The 19,651-nt window shown below is 42.3% G+C and overlaps 1 protein-coding gene across 1 annotated transcript in view; it reads right to left on the minus strand.

Annotated features, from left to right (window-relative positions):
* The window catches only part of tenm3 (teneurin transmembrane protein 3), a 179,457-nt gene that overhangs the window by 28,366 nt on the left and 131,440 nt on the right, over positions 1-19,651 (minus strand). The window contains exons 23-30 of the mRNA XM_085409014.1: positions 17,984-18,055; positions 15,405-15,582; positions 6,815-6,939; positions 6,520-6,627; positions 4,823-4,977; positions 4,488-4,589; positions 2,715-2,888; positions 2,131-2,190 (exon numbers count right to left, since the gene is read on the minus strand). Of these exons, the coding sequence (XP_085265140.1) occupies positions 2,131-2,190; positions 2,715-2,888; positions 4,488-4,589; positions 4,823-4,977; positions 6,520-6,627; positions 6,815-6,939; positions 15,405-15,582; positions 17,984-18,055 (974 nt within the window). The remainder of the gene's footprint in view (positions 1-2,130; positions 2,191-2,714; positions 2,889-4,487; positions 4,590-4,822; positions 4,978-6,519; positions 6,628-6,814; positions 6,940-15,404; positions 15,583-17,983; positions 18,056-19,651) is intronic.

A 19,651-nucleotide genomic window follows, 5' to 3' on the forward strand; every position in this document is an offset into this window, starting at 1 on the left:
ATGGCACTCCTTTTAAAACCATCTGTTCTCTCAGTCCAAAATGTGAACTGTGGTATCATCAAATGAGTCCTTTAGCAGATGGTGTGCAGCTGTGTCTTGTCCTGCCGCGCTTGCTCTTCTATGTTGTGCAGTTCTATGGAGCGGCTGCTTGGTTTCTCCAGTGTAAAGGTCCAAGCACTCCTTGCTGCACTGCACAGCGTACACTATGTTGCTTAGTTTGAGTTTGGAAGTTTTGTCCTTGGGATAAACTAGTTTCTTCTCTAATGGCATGGTTGGGTGACTGGAATGATAATGTTCTAGTTCCCTCTTTCCTGTGCATCTTTGCTGATTCAATGAGGGCTCATTTGGGATAACCACTTGTTTTAGGAGCTTTCTTTAGATGTGTTTGTTCCTTTCCCTTCTGGCTTACAGGAAACAGTTTCTTCTCATTGCAGTGTCCTGACAACTCTGTGTTCGAGAGGGTGTTGGGAGTCAAAGAGTAGGTACTGGTCTGTGTGTGGGCTTCCAGTAAACTTCAGTGCTGAGCTCCTCCATGTGCAGAGCATAGTCCAGAAATAGCAAGCTATTCTTCTTCACTAGTTGGGACCACATCCTCATGTAGGTTTGACAGCATAATAGATATTATCTAGTAGATAATGGCAGATGGCTTGAGCATGAATTGTCTCCAGAGGGGACTGGCAGCATCTCAGGTCACTGGCAGGTCACCAAAGAAGGCATACCTTTTTTGAGAAGGCTTGTGAAGAGAGGGGGCCTGTAAACCTTGATTAGGTGGTCACAGATTAGATTGCGTGAACTGGATATGCTGGCAAAATTGATTGGCGAGAACTTAACGTAAGCATGATCAGCAAGGTGGAGTAGAAGCAAATCACGCTAGCACCCTGGCACCAGCAATGATTGGTGCTGCATTTGGCAGACTGATGCTACAAAGGTTAGCTGAGAGGAGGCATCGTGAAGTGCCATGAAGGTTTGTGCCTGCGTTTTGCAGGGAAGAGATAGTGGAGAAAAAAACTGGCATCTCGGTGCAAGAAAAAGCAAATAAAAATCTATGTTTTTGACTTTTTAAAAAACCCATTATATGTAAAATATGTGGTGGAAATTAAACAAAAGGGGAAAAAGCATAGAGCTGTGGTGAGGTCCTAGAAGAGCACCCTTTAATTCAAGGGAGGGAAAGGCCTGGGTTCAATAAACAGCAATGGGCTGTGCTCGTCACCAGATGTGTCCTGGTGTGCATCCTGCCTGGAATGTCAACTGGTAAATCACTCGGCCATCCAATGGGTGGCTTTGCATCCATTACCATTAATGGAGGTCCCGTTCAAGTGCAGTGGTATGGACTTCATCGGGACAAGATCCCCGGAGTGCCAGGGGACATTGCTTTGTATAAGTTCTCGTGGATGATGTGATATCCCGAAGCAGAGCTGCTGGCACGGGTGCAGTTGCAGGTGATCTCCTGAGTCGGAATCCCAAAAGAGGTACTGACGACCACAGGGTCTCATTCATGTCTCACACACAAAAGAGCTGTACCACCCCCAGAGCGATGGGCTGGTGGAGTGCCTTAAAGTCCATTACTTCCATGTTTATTCATGAGGATTAATGCAGTAGGGCTTGCTGTCAAAGTCTTTTGTTTGCAGTGGAGGAGCTGCCCTGGACCTCCATGGAATTTTCTCCCTTTGAACTGCTGTTTGGCAGGAAGCCACAGGGGGATTTGGACGTAATTACAGAAAACTGGGAGGAATTTCCAAGCCTGAATAAGAATGAGATTTAATATGTTGTGGACATTGTGAACCACACACACTGGGTCGTTTATTATGGGAAAATTTGTGTTTTCACACAAAACCTCTGGTGATAATTTCCCATGCCATTATTCACACCCTGACTTATGTGATGACAACTACGGTTTAAATACCTATGACTCTTCATTATTTGATTTGTAGAAATGAAGACGCCTCTCTGATGAGAGGTGAAACATCTTCAGGAAACTTAAAGGAGTCCAGTCACTTCTCTTCCTCACATCCTGTTGCATTCACACGTCACTATTTGGATGCTACACATTCATTCTGAATTCGAGTACTTCAGTGAGCTGAGCAGAATGACCGATAAGGACTGAAAACAAGAAGTAGCTGTGATGGGTACCTTGCAGTCACAGTCAGATAGCGCTCCAGCTAGATGGGTAATTTCTCCATCAGTCGACACCTGGAGTTTTAGTAGAGAAGGAAATGATTCTTAAAGTTTAGCACAGTGGCACTTTCTGTTACAGCTTGGTAATAAAGTAGTAATAGAAGGGCAACGAGGCAGAAACAAGAACGTAATAATGTGGTAATTTAGTGGTTATTACTACTAAACCAGTTAATATCATGGTAACAACAGTGGATACGGTTAAGTAATATTACACTGAGCTTTATGCAGTTGGATAATAAGGGACCAAAACCTGGAGATAATAATGTAGAAATAAAGACATCCCCACGAGGAAAAAAACATTAGTAATAGTGTCGTAATACCTTAGTAACAATATGATAACCTGCTAGAAATAAGAGGGTGATATCTGTGAATTTGAATTCTCACGTTGTTATACAGAGTTAAATAAGGTAACATTGGCTGCTCTTTTAGCATATTTGGAAAGTATTACTTTATTAAAAAGCTTGAATTTATCCCACCTTAGATTTCCAGGATTCTGCTTAACATTCATGATTACAAGGAAATTCTGTTCAGCAGACTACCTGTCGAATACGGTGGATTTTCTTCTCATCCGTCTCTGCGATGTAGAGAACGCCACTGTAGGATAAGGCGATGGCTGTAGCACCCTCTAGCATGGTCTGAACCGCCCTCTTTCCCATGGTGTACTCTATACCAGGCACCTGGCAGTGCATGGGACGACCTGCCACAATACGAACCTGAACACACACATTTGCACATGAATGTTAGTTAAGAATCATTAAGTAGCACTGTGCATTTGTTGTTGTGGCACAGGAAGGCTGTGAAATACAAATGTCATTAAATACTTATATATTAAATATATATATTAAGTCAACTCCTAGGGAAAAAGTATGGGACCAGTGCGCCCCTCCTGGGATAGTTTTACCATGGGCCCACCTTGGAGTTGGGCCTAGGGAGGGGGAGCACACAGGAGAGGATCTGGTGGTCAGGCTTCAGCCCATGGGGCTCGGCGCAGCCTAAAGAGAAGACTGTAGGGACATAGGGCTCGGGTGCAATGTGTGTGAGGAGGCAGTCAGGGATGGAGGCCCTGGCAGTCTGATCCCTGGCTACAGAGGTTAGCTATTAGGACAGGGAACATCAACTCTCTGGAGGAAAGGAGCGAGTAGGTGAGATTGAGCATTGCTGGCTACATATAGCCAGGTTCACCTGAATGCACGGCTTAGGCTCTGGAACCAGTTTCCTGGAGGTGGGCTCGACTCTGTTCTAGTCTAGAGTTGTCAGGTTACCACCAGTATGTTGGGGGTTTTGCCAGTGGAGGTGAGGGTTGCTTCCCTGCGCCTTCAGGTGGGGGAACAGGTCCTGACATTTGCCCTTATGCACCAAAACCAGTTCAAAGCACCCAGCCTTTTAGGAGTCACTGAGTGGGCCGCTCAAGGGTGCTCCATCTAGTGACTCCAAATTCCTAATGGGAGATTTCAATTCAAAGAAAGTGAGACCTGGAAAGAGGAAGTGAGCATGAACGGCCTGATCTGAACCTGCGTGGTTTTCTGTTATTGGACAACAGTCACCATTTTTGAATATGAGGATGTCCATCAGTGCACAAAACACTAGGATGATGATGAGTTTTGTAATGATATCATCAGGTATGCGGTCCTGGACACATTCAGTACTTTCATGCAAATTAATTGTGTTGTCAGATGTTTGGGCATGTTGGAGGTATTTCCACCCTTTGCTGTGATCAATGTTGAGGTTGTTAATCAAAAAAGTAACTATTACACAAGTAATCATTACACGTGTGCCCATTGTTACAGGCCATTTGGTCCCCGTACAAACACACTTGTCATTAATAAGTTGGACTTGTTTCCAGTGAGTGTTGGACTCCACTCCCTTTGTCACTGGTTCTGTTTTATAGCTTACATGGATAAAATGTCTGTCAAGCAGGCAGAAGGCTTCTACTTTGGTTACGTCAGAATGGGTGGGTGTCCTCTCTGACATAGGCTCAGGGTGTCAGTCATTCCAGAGGGTTTCGATTGGAGCCAATACTCCTCCATATCTAAAGGAGCCAGTTTGGGGATCTGATAAGGATGCTTCCTGGGCACCTCCTGGGTGGCATGTCCCATGAGGAGGAGGCCCACAGGGTAGACCCAGGACACCAGAGAGAGATTATATCTCTCAGCCTGGGAATGCCTCAGTGTACCTCCTGATATGCTGGAGGTGGCTGGGGAGAGGGAGGTGGGCCTCTGCTTAGGCTGCTGCCCCTGCAACCTGGTCCTGGATAAGTGGAAGAAAATGGATGGATGGATAAAATATACATTCAGCAAAGGGATACATGATACCTGTCTATTTTCAGTGATCTGCAGCACAACATTGTTGTCCAGCACATAGATAGAGTTATCCATGGGATTGATGGCTAGATCTGTGGGCCACTCTAACCGCACCTGGAAGGAAAGAGGACAGAGAAGAAAGGTGACACTTCACTTCCTGTTCATTGTCACACACACACACACACACACACACACGCACACACACACACACACACACACACACACACACACACACACACACACACACACACACACACACACACACACACACACACCACATCATGTGATATTTTCACATAGTCTGATATTTTCTGATCAGCAAAGAGGTTTTAATAGTTAAAGGTTACCTGTCTTATGTGCATGCTGGTGTCACAGGTCAATGGTCGTGCAGAGGTCAGATCATTGCTGCCCAACACTGTGGAGATGATCCCGTTACGATCCACTTTCCTAATCATAGTTCCATCCACAAAGTAGATCAGCCCGTTTTTATCAACTGCAATTCCTGTGAGTAGTGAAACACACACACACACACGCACACGCACACACACACACACACACACACACACACACATGATTTTATGATAGTAAATTATTAATGGAACTGCTTCAATGCATAAAGCAAAAAACAAAACGAGAGAAGTAAACATTTTGAGTGCAGATGCAGCATACATAGTTACAATGAAAAATACAAAAAGATACAATAATAATAACATGAATGCAGTAAGAGTTCGGTGCACTCAAGCAAAGTCTGCAGAGATTACTTAGATTACTATAAGCAAGAAAAATGTTACAAGTGATAACAAACAAGTGGCAGCTCGACAAAATAAGACGTGTTCACAGAGAAGGTTATTAGGAGCGACGGTGTGTGCGATTCTCCTGTGATTTCTGCAGCAGCAGTGTAACACATACAAACATGCAAATACAGTTAGCTATATGGCAAAGGTATGATCTCTGACAAAAACAACAGTTCTCCTGGACAGCATGGACTTTATTCAGAGAAGGAAAACACAGGCAGCCTGTTGTTGATGACAGAGGTCACAACAGTTCAAATAACCTCTCTCTATAAATAGACTGATACTGCATCATCTCACAGTCAAAATCCCAAATCTCAAACTGCTTTAGAAACGAACAGTTGCGACTTCCTGCTGGCTACCAGATTGAAATACATAACAGCACCTTTATAATGTGGTACAACTGGACATTTGCAGCATTTCCTGTGCAGAGATGTGTTTCAGTCAAAATGTAACCTTATCTAGACTCTGTTGCACTTGAACTGAGGCTTTTGTTGGAGCAAAAGAAACCTTAGTCTTAGGATGGCGTTCCTGATAAATAAATAAAGTTTGCTATGACTTCATGTCCATCTAGGATAATGCAAGTCTGGGATTATTTGAAAGTAGTGGGGAACTGGCAGTTACATCCAATATTCAAATACGCTCACGCGCCTACAGTGCTGAAGGTGTTAATGGTTCTGAACAAGTTTGCATTGATGTCAGTGTGACTTCCTGAGCTTGATGAAAGAATTGAACTTGCACACCTGGACAAATGCTAGGTGTGGGAATTTAGTACTATAACAACATGCACTGATGCTATGACAGCTATGAATTCTGCTGCTGGCTGCAACCAATAAATACTTCATCTGCTTCTTGCATTACACCTCCCACACTGTGTTTTATTTGCCCACTGTCAGGACTACTGTTGGTACGGCTCTGCAGTTCCAGTGGACGAAGGACAAGAGGATATCTGACAGGTAATACATCTAGTAAGGCTATGCTTATGTAACTGACTTAAATAATAAGCACCTGTGTGTGTGTGTGTGTGTGTGTGTGTGTGTGTGTGTGTGTGTGTGTGTGTGTGTGTGTGTGTGTGTGTGTGTGTGTGTGTGTGTGTGTGAAAGCAGCTCTACACAGGAGCAAGTAAAATGGGATGAAAAAACTAAAACACTGAAAACCATACCAATCCAAGCATGTGGAGTGTGTGTGTGTGTGTGTGTGTGTGTGTGTGTGTGTGTGTGTTAGAAGGAGACAGAAAGATTCTGTGTACGCACCTTTTGGTCCCAGTAGCTGGGCCTCTGTAGCTTTTCTTCCATCTCCACAACGCGCTTCATCAAATGGAGGACACTGCTCACCTGTACCAGCCACTACTTCTCCATTACCTGTAGACACACACACACACACACACACACACACACACACACACACACACACACACACACACACACACACACACACACTAAGCATTAACCAGAGAAAGGTACAAAGCTGCAGACTCACTGGAGTCTCGTATGACAACACTGTCTTATAACTACATTCATAACAGGAAGTAAAAATGCTGATGCTTACTGATGAGGTCACGGGCACCGCTGAGCACTTTGGGGCGGTAAATCCGTCGTGAGTTAGTGTCGGACACATACAGCTGCCCTGTTACTGGGTCAGTGGCTAAGTAGTACCGGTGAGCAGGGTTGTTGCTGTGGAGCGCAGTGAAGGGGAACAAATAAGAAAGACAGAAGAAAACTCATTAGAATGACATCTGTGTCACATCCCTGATAAGTTATCAGCTGTAACACATTTAGTAACCAAACTAATCACACTGTTGTGTTTGCTTTCACAAGGTAAATCTGCTAAATGTGTGGGCAGATAAAGATCGAACTGTGCAAGTCTACAACTTCAGAGGAGTGAAAAACTGAATTTTTATTTCATTACACAAGAGGAAAAGTTACAGAAAAGCAGGGAAAAGCTGTCCCCTGCTGCTGAAATGACACTGATGCTGAGCAGCTGCAGGACAGCATGCTAACAACTAGCTGGTTAAAGGATCACTAATCAGTCTGTCAGGCTTTAGCCTCTGGTTTGTACTGTTTACTGGTTAATACATAATAATGCACTTCAGGCCAGCCTGTGCAGTAAGGCAAATATATGTAATGAGTACTGTAACAGCTTCATGCAGGAAGTAAATAAATAACATAACAGACATAAAAAAAGCAGAAAAGGTGAAATCCAAAAGGCTTCTATGAAGCGTCGGACAGTTTAACTTTAACTTTCCAGAAGAAGTCGCAGCACGAGTTCAGTTAAACGCTTGTTGTCCAACGTGAGGGCGACGTGGAAATGAAGGAGACTTTCTGCAGGAGTTGTTAGTGTTTGGGTCCGTGTAGCTATGCTGTAACTAGTGCATGCGCTTATATGTATGTGCAGTCTCTGAGATTTAAGTGCAGCTGTGATGTATGTATGTGAGAAAGTGTGTTTATGTGGAGAGAACATGAAACGTCTGTGCGGAGAGAACTAACCTGCTCCAAAGAAAAAAGAAGACCTTAAACAGCAGGAAAAACCCAAACATACTGCATGTCTGTCCTGATCTGGACTGGGGAGTGATTAACCCTTTAAGACCTACCATAGAACCAAGCCCGCCAGAGCTTATATTATATTTTTACATGCTGTGGAGCCATTTTTGGGAGCATTTCAAGTTGCTATACATCAATACAACCATTATAGCCCAGATTTTAATCATTTGTATGCATTAAGTGCATAGTAATTACATAAATTGCAAAAAAGTGCAATAAACTACAAAAAAATTGAAAATCGTTTTTGTTTTTTTAACATATATTTCTAGTTAGAGAAATTTAAGAGGTTTATCCCTCAAAACTGTAAATACAAAAAAGTTGCACAAACTAGTTTCCCACCACAGGAAATTTATTTTGAGTGTCTTCATAGTTTTATTTTTGAAATACACCAATTTTTATATACTGCAGGAAAAACGAAAATAAATATTATAATGCAAATTTGCAAAAAAACAACAACATCTGCATCAAAATAAACTATTTCCAGCAGTGCAATATGAGTCCTCAGCATCCCAGAAACGACACAGAAAGTCATAAAGTCAAACATAACTTTTAAAAACACCAGTATAGGCCCTGAGGCCCTGATGGTAAAAAACTACATTTCCACGAAAATGACGTCACTTCCGGTTTCGGGCAGGTCATGGCGGACATGTGATAGTTTGCGCTGACGTCTATTCCAACAAAGGAAGTGTTAGGAACAGCTGATCGGATCGGCAAAGTGTGTTTCTGGAATATTATGTTTTTGTTCCTGCAAGCGCTTTTTATGCAGTTTTTGCAAAGCTTTATGTGGAAGGCAACCGTGACCGAGGACAAGCTGATGGCATCAGATGTAAGTACAACTCCTCCGGTTTCATATGCAAAAATTTTTTTTATTAGTTTCAGGTTGGCCATTCTTGTATTTTGCTCGTTTGTGTTGTTGTGTTTGCACATCTCTGTTGCTTGTGGGGCTCGCACACAAGAATTTCACTCGCATGTGCTGTGCCAGTGTGCCTGCACATGTGATGTGACAATAAAAAGTGATTTGATTTGATTTGATTTGATATGCAAAAAATTTTTTTGCGTTGCCTTACATGGTTGCAGTGCTATCGGGATTTAAAAATAGTTACGCAAAACAGAGCGTGCCCGCTCCCATCGGTTTTAAAGGGTTAATGTGTAGGAATGAAAAGATGCAGCTTTGATGGAGATGAACCTACAGAGGGCTCCACTCAAAGAAACCCTGAAAGGGGAAAATGCAGCGACTCATAATCGTCTGTATCGCCCCGATGCGTCTGTATGCATGCCTGACAATATCAGGGTGTGCTCCTAATGAGAAGCTGGATGATGTCCTGGGTTATCTCCTCCCAGATCTGGATCAGGGCATCACCAAGCTCCTGGAGTGTTTAAATGATTTTACAGCCGCTGACATTTAATCTTTATGTAGGAAAACTGGAATAAAACTGAAACGTTCTAAAGATGAAAGGCAACACAAATGACTAGAAAGGCAAAGCAGCTAATGAAACTCATGAATCACCCGACCTGGTCTGTCTGTCAAAATCTAAAATGAAGTCAGCTTCTTTCCATCGGTCTGACCGACTCTTTATGCTAATTGAACGCAGTGACGTCCTGATGATCTAATGTCACGAAAATGAACCCAGTTTGTCTTCCTTAGCTTCCTTTTTGAAATGTCAGTTTCCATCATTATTATTTGCATTAACAGTCACAGCACAGTGTGTAATATGTTACTGCCAAAGCTGACGGGCAGGGAAAAGAAAATAGGAGACAGGAAATAATAAAAGAATAGAGCAACAGGCTGTGAACTCATACACCTGTAATAAAAAAACAGAAATCATTTCAGTGTTTAAGTGATGTGTTTTCACAAAGCGCCTGAGAGAGTGTGGGCCACGAACTTACCCCACCCCCCACATAGGTTAGTTGGTGTTGTGACTTTTCTCCTTTTTTCTCTTATTAATACAGTGACACTGTCATTGCCTTGTGTTAAGACTTGTAAAATAAAGCCCATTAAGCTCTGATTCAGCTCTACTTATTGCTCCCACACCCTCCTCTAGACCTCATAATGGGGACTTAACGATTTGGAAGACACTGAAACAGCTGTGTTAATGGTTCTGATAGATGTGTGTTGCTGCATGGCTGCTTATTGCTTAGCTTTGGTGTGTTTGGTAAACTCTCTCGACATGTAGCTCAGTTTCCTTCAGACGCTATTTTTTTATTTTGCCTTTGTTACTTCAGAAGTCATACAGGTGGAGACTTTTCCAGCCTTAGACCAGTAAAGCTTGTGCTGCTCTCCAGAAGCTAAGTAGGCTATGGTTTCTTTGGGGAGAGATTCAGTTGCATTGTTATTCATTGTTTAGCTTGCAATGCTATTAATTTGCTTCTGATCTAAAAGTCTCTTTGTGTCTGGTTGGATGGTTACTTGGGATCAGCTGTAATTCATTTTGAAAGAGGAGGAAAAATCTACTCAAGAACAAGTCAGAGAACCTATTGTGGGTATGGACATGTTGAGGATGCTGGAGAAGTACATTTGAGCTGACTGCTCACTGCGAAAAACAGATGCTAGCATTGACAGGATCAGGGAAAGACAACTTTCATCGATTTTTGGATCATCCAAATTAATATGCAGAACATGTGGTTCATTGTAACAACGTCTTTAATTATAATCTGACAAAGAGCTGCGTGGTATAAAGAGCATCACAGCAGCTCTCACTACCCTCTTGTAAACCTTTCCTTTCTCTCTTGTTGCTCTCAGTCGGTCACAAATCACCCAGACACTCGTCTCCACCCACTCCACCCACTCCACCCTGCATGCTCCGCCTTCTTCTCTTGTGCATTGCTCAGACATCCTCTCACTCTTCATGATTGTGTTAGCAGTCCTGTTAAAAAGTTTTCTACTCTCTCTCCTAGACCTCTCTGTACCTCCACAGGTATGTCACCTGGACCAGCCGCCTCTCCACTCTTACTCCCCTTCATAGCTGCCCTCACTTCCTCCTTACTAATCCTCTGTCCTCCTCTCTCTCATATTCTACAGTCATCGGATCCTCATAGTCCTCCTTCATCTTCTCAACAGACTGATGGTAATTGGTCTTTAATCACGTTGCAACACAGTGCCTCTGTTTAGCCAATCAATGCAACAAAAATATAGATATTTTTAATTTAAAGCAATGTAAAATATTGCATTGTAATTACAATTTATTTATAAATGTCATGATTAAGTATTGTGTAATGTTTAAAGTTCCAAACTGTAATGCGACTCTTTACCACTAGGGGGCAGATAGTGAGTGAGCAAAGTGTCCACCATGGCTTACACACTCATACACGCCTCGCGCCTTTGAGGCAACTACTACTGTGATTTGCACGTTATGCAAATAAACAATACAAATGTATCATTATTGTTTTTGCCATTGGGAAGACCAAAACAGGCAATCCATCCACTCGAAATCCAAAGTGTAATTAACTAAATGTGATCTTATATGAATAATTAGTGTCAGATAAGGGAAAAGGAAACTTAATGTTACTATGCCCTTAAAGGAAATATGAAGTCAGCATCAAGTATTTCTGTATGTGCACATGTAGCTACACCTTGGATGAATTCAAAGAGGAAGGTGGAGATGTCCCTGAGAAGTGAAGGGATAAAGAAACAAAGATATGACGGATATCCACACCGTCTGTACCCGCCCCCCTCGCAGATGCTCTCCTTGCAACCCCTCCTAGGGCCTGCCCCTATTGTGAGGATTGTGTGCTGTTCAGCAGATTGGGGAAGAATAGACTCAATTTCATGTTTACACTTTTTAACCTTCCTGCCTTCTTGGGACCTTTTTGTGCCACTGCTATGTGTTAAATGGCTGCCATTTCCACTGTGTTCAGTGGAATATAACCAAACTTGCCACAGGATAGTTTTTACCTGTCAATGTTAATATTCCAGTGTGAATTCCTTAAATCAGCCTAAAATGGCTGAGCAGCAGAAATCCCCACACCCAGCACCCTGGGGACCATTTTCTGCCCATTGACTTCCATTATAAACGCTATCTTTCAACCCCAAATTATCATCATATGATTTTATTTTTTCTTCTTTTCTTGGATGTCAATGAAGACTCAGGGCCTTGAAGTTTTAATTTTTAAATTGCAAAAAAAATGCAAAAAAAATAATGGCAGGTCAAAATGTATGTTGGTGCCAATCTTTGGTCCATCTAAAGGCCTACTTATAATGACAATCACATATTACTTCAACTGGTTTTTTGTGGAAATATTTAGTTTCGTTTTTTGGTTTTTGGGGCTAATAACACAGGGCGCTCATGTAATAACACTGGGATTTGAAGGGTTAAAACAACGAAAATATAATTAAAACTTTACATGAATATTTCAGGGAGAAGTAGTTTTACAAGGTTGGCTAATTTAAAGTGGAATAAAATATGGATATATGGTCTTTTTATGGCGTGGCTGAGAATGGTCCCTAGGGTGATGGGTGTGAGTTTTTTAAAGGATGGCAGGAGGGTTAAAATTAGGAAGTTTAACAACCAAGCAGGATGAAAAAAACAAGATGAGTGCGTCTCATTTTGGTGGTAGATGCCAGGACTTCTTCTCTCCCAAATTTTCATTCTCTGTTCTCTCTGATGAGAGCGATCATTGTTGTAATCATTCAATCATTCAGTTCCCAGAATACTTTATTTGGTGAGTGAAATGTAAGTGATTGAAATGAGAACAAAAACAAGCAGCAGACCCAAAAACAAAGTAAAATCTGGTGCAAAAACCGATGGTGGAACGAAAAGAAGTCACAGGTTGAAGAAGGATTAGTCACACTTACCTATGCCTGAAATCTTTGTTTCTTTGAAAAAAAGCCAGAAAACCCAAGAAAGCAGAGAGACACAAGTTAGTTACCAGATTGGTGCTCGGCTGATATTACAAATAACTCTCTAGGGCAGGGGTCCCCAATCCCAGTCCACGAGGGCCGGTGTCCCTGCAGGTTTTAGATGTGTCCTTGATCCATCACAGCTGATTTAAAGGGATAAATGACCTGCTCAACATGTCTTCAGTTCTCCAGAGGCCTGGTAACGAACTAATCATGTGATTCAGGTGTGTTGACCCAGGGTGAGATCTAAAACCTGCAGGGACACTGGCCCTCGTGGACTGGGATTGGGGACCCCTGCTCTAGGGGAAAAATACTACAGCATGAGCAACAGTTAGGATGAATTATGGAAATCAGTATGAAAGAGATGTTAGTCTAAAACATGGCCGTTTTCCACTATGTTGTTAGTTCTTCATTAGTTAGCTAACATGAATGTTAGCTAATGTAATTCTATCAGCAGAAACCAACCAACCCAGTGACATCGTGGCACTCAACATGTTCTTAAACTTTAAACACCTGTTTCTTTAGTCCAGACAGTGTTAAACCTGTTTGAATGTAGGGCTCCGTGGTGTAAATTAGCATTACATTATATTATGTTAGCATTGCTATTAGCATTAAATGTAGTATTACACTTCTACATTAAGTACTCTTAAATCAGGTCATTTTGACAAATCACTGGGTCCTGTTTTGTTTTACATCAGCTCATGAATATTTACAGTTACCAGGCAAAGCTGGATGAAATGGTTTGGCAACGCTTTCTTGAAAAAGGACTCTCAGTTCTGTGGGTAAGACCTTGGGCTGTGTCCAAACTAAGGGGCTACATCCTTCGAAGGCCACGAAGACCGGAAGTGCAAGGCTGTTAAACTGGACGGTCTGCCTAGCAACCGCCACATAAGCAGCTACAGCTGTGGTGGACGGCATGTTCGATAGAAATGCAGGAAATATTTATGTCATATGTTTGACTTTTATCTGAGAAAACTGTTGTTTCATGTGTGTGTGATGCATCTGGGAGAACATTACAACCATGCACTGAGCCAACAATGCTAACTTTAGCTAGCAAACTAGTTTGCTACTGTAGTTCATGAGGCTAGCCTCATTTCATTTTGATGGTGCAAATGTAAAAGGATTACATCATGTTTTACTGTATATACAGCTTTTTGAAAAAAGAAAAGCAAAGCTCAGTGGTGGTATAAAATAAACTAAAAGATTTGATCTTTGCGTGTTTCAGAAAAAATGGAAGACAAGCTGATGCAGTAAATATTCTTTTATTGATGAGAAAACTGTGCAATTTAAGATGTTGAAGATATGAGAGCATTAAACAGGCAGGTTTGTGTAAGAGGCTCTAACAGGAGAGATGACACAGAAACATCACATCCTTATAAAATACTGACACACTTTATGAAGGGACAACTTTTCACAGCCCTTTGAACTCTTTATTTAAATGAGCTGCATACGTTTCCCAGTGAAACCAGCACTGTGATAAAAACAATACTTTAACTAAATATGTTCTGGATAAAACAAATTGTTATCAAAGGTGTCCGTGGGTCCCTTTACTGTTCCTCCTTTCCCTGTCAGATCCTGCAGGATAAACAGCAGTGAGTGGTTCCCTGTATGTGTTGGAGATGCAGGAAGCAAATATCGAGAAACTGTTTAAATATTTCCACCAGTCCCTCAGCTACAGAGAACGGCTGTCAGCTCTCGCCCTGTTCTCCTCTGCATCTCTCAGCTGCTGCTGGCTCCTTTTTCTCCTCCTCTTCCTCACACACTGCTCCTGGTGTCAGGGGTGGAGAGCCTCGTCCCGTCTCCTCTCACCTGCTCAGTCTCTCCTGACTCTGGACACTTGCAGAAGGAAATCAACCATGGCAGTTAACAACTAAAGCAAAAACGTTATCAAATATCTGTCAACGTTCAGATGAAAATGCAGTTTTCTAATAGATTCACATGGACAGTTTTTTAAACTAAGAGAAAATGGAAACAGGACTTACGATCCTGCAGAGTGTTGATCTTTATAACAAGGGTGACGTGCTCAGGTCGTTTGATATAAGCCTGAGAAAAACATGAGGAGGACTTCTCCATCTACTGTCCGTGTCATTATTAGTGTCTCGATACAGGCTGAGAGCTCCTCCAGCTGTAAACCACAGCGTGGTTGAGTCTGTGTCCTCACCACAGTTCACGGGCCACATGTTTGGTCCCCGCAAACACACTTGGCTTAAAGAGCGAACCGTCTGCTCGGTTTATCCTAAAACCGTTAAGTACGCTGAGCAGCGCCAAGCAGACCCAGCTTCAGTAAAAAACTAACCAGCCAGAGCTTGTATGACCTGAGCTGCGTTAAGAGGCTGACGTCACGTAACTTAGCCAAAGGTTAGAAGAATTTAACATTTGAAGACTTTTCAATATGCTAACATTTGTTCTGCTGCATATTTCAGTGAGATAAAAACCCAGTACTTACTTTTAAAAGTTTATTTCCGGACCGCTTCGCTTCGACTTTTCGCCATTTTCTCCAAACGATTTCTTCAACCTTTGATTTGCAATGAATCCTGGGATAGGGTAGGCCACGAAGGATATAGCATCCTTAAAATCTGGGGAAAATGAGGACGCACTTGTGGGCTGCATTTGGAGCCGCTTTGGAATTTGGACAGCCTACAAACGCGGCCTCTGAAGGATGCAGCCTCTGAATTTGGACACAGCCTTCATCTCTGTGAAACCAGGGAATGTATTCTCTGGATTAGGCTTCACTTCCAACAGCAGCAGTGGATCTCCTTACCTTAGCTCCATGACACTGGTAACATTCCCAGAGGGAAAGATTCTTCTGATGTAGTTGAAGTCGCCAACGAAAATACTGCCGTCTGCTCCACATGCCAGAGCCAAGGGCGCCAGCAGCTTGTTGCCCTCTGCCTGCCCATTACAGCTGGGGCACGAGATGCTGCGGCGACGACCGTTTCCTAGGAGAGGGAGTTAAAATTCACTTTTCCACATGTGAACCAGTAGCTGGTTAAAATCCAGCTGGGGTGGATTCACTAATTTCCAAGAGAACAGCTTTTTATAATAGAAACAGCGATGAAAAGCAGTCTGCAGTACATGTGTGTGATTCCTGTGTAGTTATCTGTGATCGGGAACAGAACAACACTTTTCTAGTCTTACTGACTACTTAAAACATTTTTACACTACAAGCCATTTTTAACCTTCCAGTCAAACAAAGCACTCCTGCCCCGCATCCATGACCAGGTTAGAATCATCAGGTAATCCTAACATCCATGTCTTTGGAAAGTCATTGATTTTCATTCCGGTGGAAGTATGAGGAGGAATACTGATGGCCACAGATGGGATATGAAACAGGAGCCCTTTTTGCTGTGAAGAGATGCTAACCAGCGCATCACCATGCTGCCACCATGTGGCTCGTTGAACTCATGCATCACAGCAACTAGTTTACAAAAGCTTATTATTGTACTCAGGTTGACTCGAAGGTGGCAACTATGTCTTTACTGCAACATGTGCTTCATTGAACTGATTATCCTAAACCTTCATAATTAAACCTCTAATGACCAGTTTACCTTTATTTGGGATTTTCTTTAATCTACATGGAGTGAAAAATATATAAGTTGACTCAGATAAATACACAAATCTATTAACCCTTTAAGACCTACCATAGAACCAAGTCCGCCGGAGCTTATATTATATTTTTACCTGCTGTGGAGCCATTTTTGGGAGCATTTCAAGTTGCTATACATCAATACAACCATTATAGCCCAGATTTTAATAATATGTCTGCATTAAGTGCATAGTAATTACATAAATTGCAAAAAAGTGCAATAAACTAACTGGAAATATATTTTTAACATATATTTGTAGTTAGAGAAATTAAACAGGCTTATCCCTCAAAACTGTGAATACAAAAAAGTTGCACAAAATAGTTTCCCACCACAGGAAATTTATTTTGAGTGTCTTCATAGTTTTATTTTTGAAATACACCAATTTTTATATACTGCAGGAAAAACGAAAATAAATATTATAGTGCAAATTTGCAAAAAAGCAGCATATGCATCAAAATAAACTATTTCCAGCACTGCAATATGAGTCCTCAGCATCCCAGAAACGACACAGAAAGTCAGAAAGTCAAAGATAACTTTTAAAAACACCAGTATAGGCTCATGAGGTCCTGATGGTAAAAAACTACATTTCTGCGAAAATGACGTCACTTCCAGTTTCAGCAGGTCATGGTGGACATGCGATAGTTCACACTGATGGACGTAGGAAGTGTTACAAACAGCTGATCGGATCGGCAAAGCGTGTTTCTGGAATATTACGTTTTTGTTCCTGCAAGTGCTTTTTATGCAGTTTTTGCAAAGCTATATGTGGAAGGCAACCGTGACCTAGGACAAGCTGATGGCATCAGATGTAAGTACAACTCCTCCGGTTTCATATGCAAAAAAAATTATTGTGCTAGCTTACGTGGTTGCAGAGCTACCAGGATTTAAAAATAGTTACGCAAAACGGAGCGTGCCCGCTCCCATCGGTTTTAAAGGGTTAATATGTTTTTCTGAAGGTTCTACCATGAATTCTATTGAAAAGGCCGTTGCCTATTAACTTCTCATTAGTGACATCCGGTACTTGTCAGCATAAAAAGATTTGTTTCACCAAGTTAAGGATGAGAATCACACACTGGCAGCATTGTGAAGCTCTACTGAAGTCATTTCTAAACAACTACACATACAACTGAGGCAGCATCATCCTCTAGGACTGTTTTGCTGCCAGTGGTGCGGGTGTATTACACAAAAGTGGACCAAATATTGGACAAGTACTAAATCCTTCAACTTGACTGCAAATCAACAACGAGAAGTCTGAAAATACAAACGTGAAAACAGGTTTTGTAATAAAGCAGTTCATGTATCCAAAGCTGTGACCTCAGTACTACTGACATCTTAAAACGACAGCTCTGTGACAGAAAATCAACTCATTTAGATCAACCAGTTATGTCAAGAGTGGTCAAACATCCAGGTGTAACGTCAGCTAGCTGCTGAGAACTAACGCTGTCAGGTCAAAGTGCAACGTGCTGAGGGAGGTTTGATCAAGTATCAGTGATTGTGTACGTATATGTTCCAGCTTTGACGCTCTGTGGAGAAGTGCTGTACAATCAAGACAAACAAAATCCTTTCAAAGACTTAATTCAAAAGAAATGACCATGAAACCATGATGAGTTACATAAACCTCTGACCACAAATGTATGTAACAGACAACAATTAAAGTACAGGCTTTAAAGGAAATGTGCAGTCAGCATGCAGGGACCAGCACTGATTATGTGTGTGCAAGCTCAAACACACTGGGAAGCTTTTATTCTATACTTACCCATGATGCTGTTGATGACAGGTGGCTGCTGGGAAATGAAGACATTCTCACCGCTGCCTTTGTACAGTATCCCTGGAAACGAGATGGATAAAGCATTGAAGGAAAGTGTCTGTGTGTAAATACAGGGAGGCTGCAATCAGCTGGTTCATCTATCAGACTCATATAAAATTAGACCTTCAGTCACCTGTTAAGTTCATGTACTATTTTTACAGTACTGTCCAAATAAAGTTAAACTAAAACTTCTATAAATCGACCCAGTCGTGTCTGAACTTTGGTAGCCAGCGCCTGAGGCACACAGTTTTAAGGGAGAACATTGTTTAAACTGAGGTGTAATATTTTAGGTTGGTAGAAACAATGAAGGATGACAGAGGAGAGAAGCAGAGTAAGAACGATGAGGGGTAGGTCGGCTGGCTTTTGACGAGGTTGATGAGGGAAGATGAAAAGATCAACAGAGGAGAGATGCACTTGTTCTTCAAAGTAAGACATCAAAGTCGCCTCCTGTGGTGAACTGAATTATTAAAACTGCCACTTTCTTGGAACCCAGTTCATCTTATCTTTCTTTCTTATTTTATGCTTGGATGCAAAGCAAACAGAGATTTTAAAAAAAGACAGGCTTCATTTGATGGACGTGGAGCGTAGATACAGTTAGTAGTGCTGCGCCATATCATACCGTTCACGGTAATATCGGTGAACAGTATTACCGTGGGCAATGTTGGGCAACGATAAGAAAATGAAACATGGCGATAGAATATGGGTAAAACGCGCAGGCGCAGTGCCTTTGTTTTCATACGCACATGGTGGAAAAAGCATGGCGGGGACGCAGAATGAGAAGAGCGAAAGTGGATCGTTGAATGAAACCATGTAGCTCCCCTGCAGAAGCTGATTCTGGGTAATTGGGTTGAGGATTTAAGCTCTACTCAGAATGTCCTTCACCGCCAGTTTGTCAACGACCTCAGGTTGGTATCAGCTCCAAGTTTTCAGGCTCTTGTTTCTTGTTTTTTCTGTTTTCCTATGCCACAGTTCACCTGGACCTTCCTTGCCGCTTACCTTCAGCTTCAGCTCTTCTCGGACTACCTCTCCATTCTGGAAAATACAGCGAACCTCACCTGCCTGCCCTCCTATCACCACCCCACAGTGGAACTCAGTCTCTGCCATTACTCACCTGGATTCTCACCGCCTGTCCCTCAAAGCCGAACTCACCCTGGCTACAAGTAAGTCCCATCAGTCGTACTCCACTTCCCCAAGTGTCCTTCGCCTCGCCACCTTCCTAACCCCGTTCTCTTCTCTTCTCAGACGTACCCACTTCATTCCAGTTGCACCTGTTAAGTCCCAGTTTTCCCTTACTGACCCACGGCCACGTCGCTACGCCACCCACGCCCTCCTCTACGAATTACACTCTGTTGTCTTATATACACACTGTAAAACGTGCTCGCCGTCTCTGTTGTGGTTCTAGGCGTTTGAGTCCACTTTTGCAATCGGTTTGCGCCGCTGTGACACACACTGGCACCAGAATAGAGTCATAACCTTAATGCAGGTATGAGGCCCTGTCAGGTCATTGTACTAATGTTCAGTTGAATATGAGGCTTTGGTTCAGATGACTGTCACATGCTCATGTCTGCTGTCATATAGTCTGTGATCCATTTATAACTCGGTTTCTTATGTTTACTC

This window comes from Rhamphochromis longiceps, linkage group LG6 (assembly GCF_057381845.1).
Source record: "Rhamphochromis longiceps isolate RC_006_pf linkage group LG6, R_longiceps_female_GT1.1, whole genome shotgun sequence".
NCBI lineage: Eukaryota > Metazoa > Chordata > Actinopteri > Cichliformes > Cichlidae > Rhamphochromis > Rhamphochromis longiceps.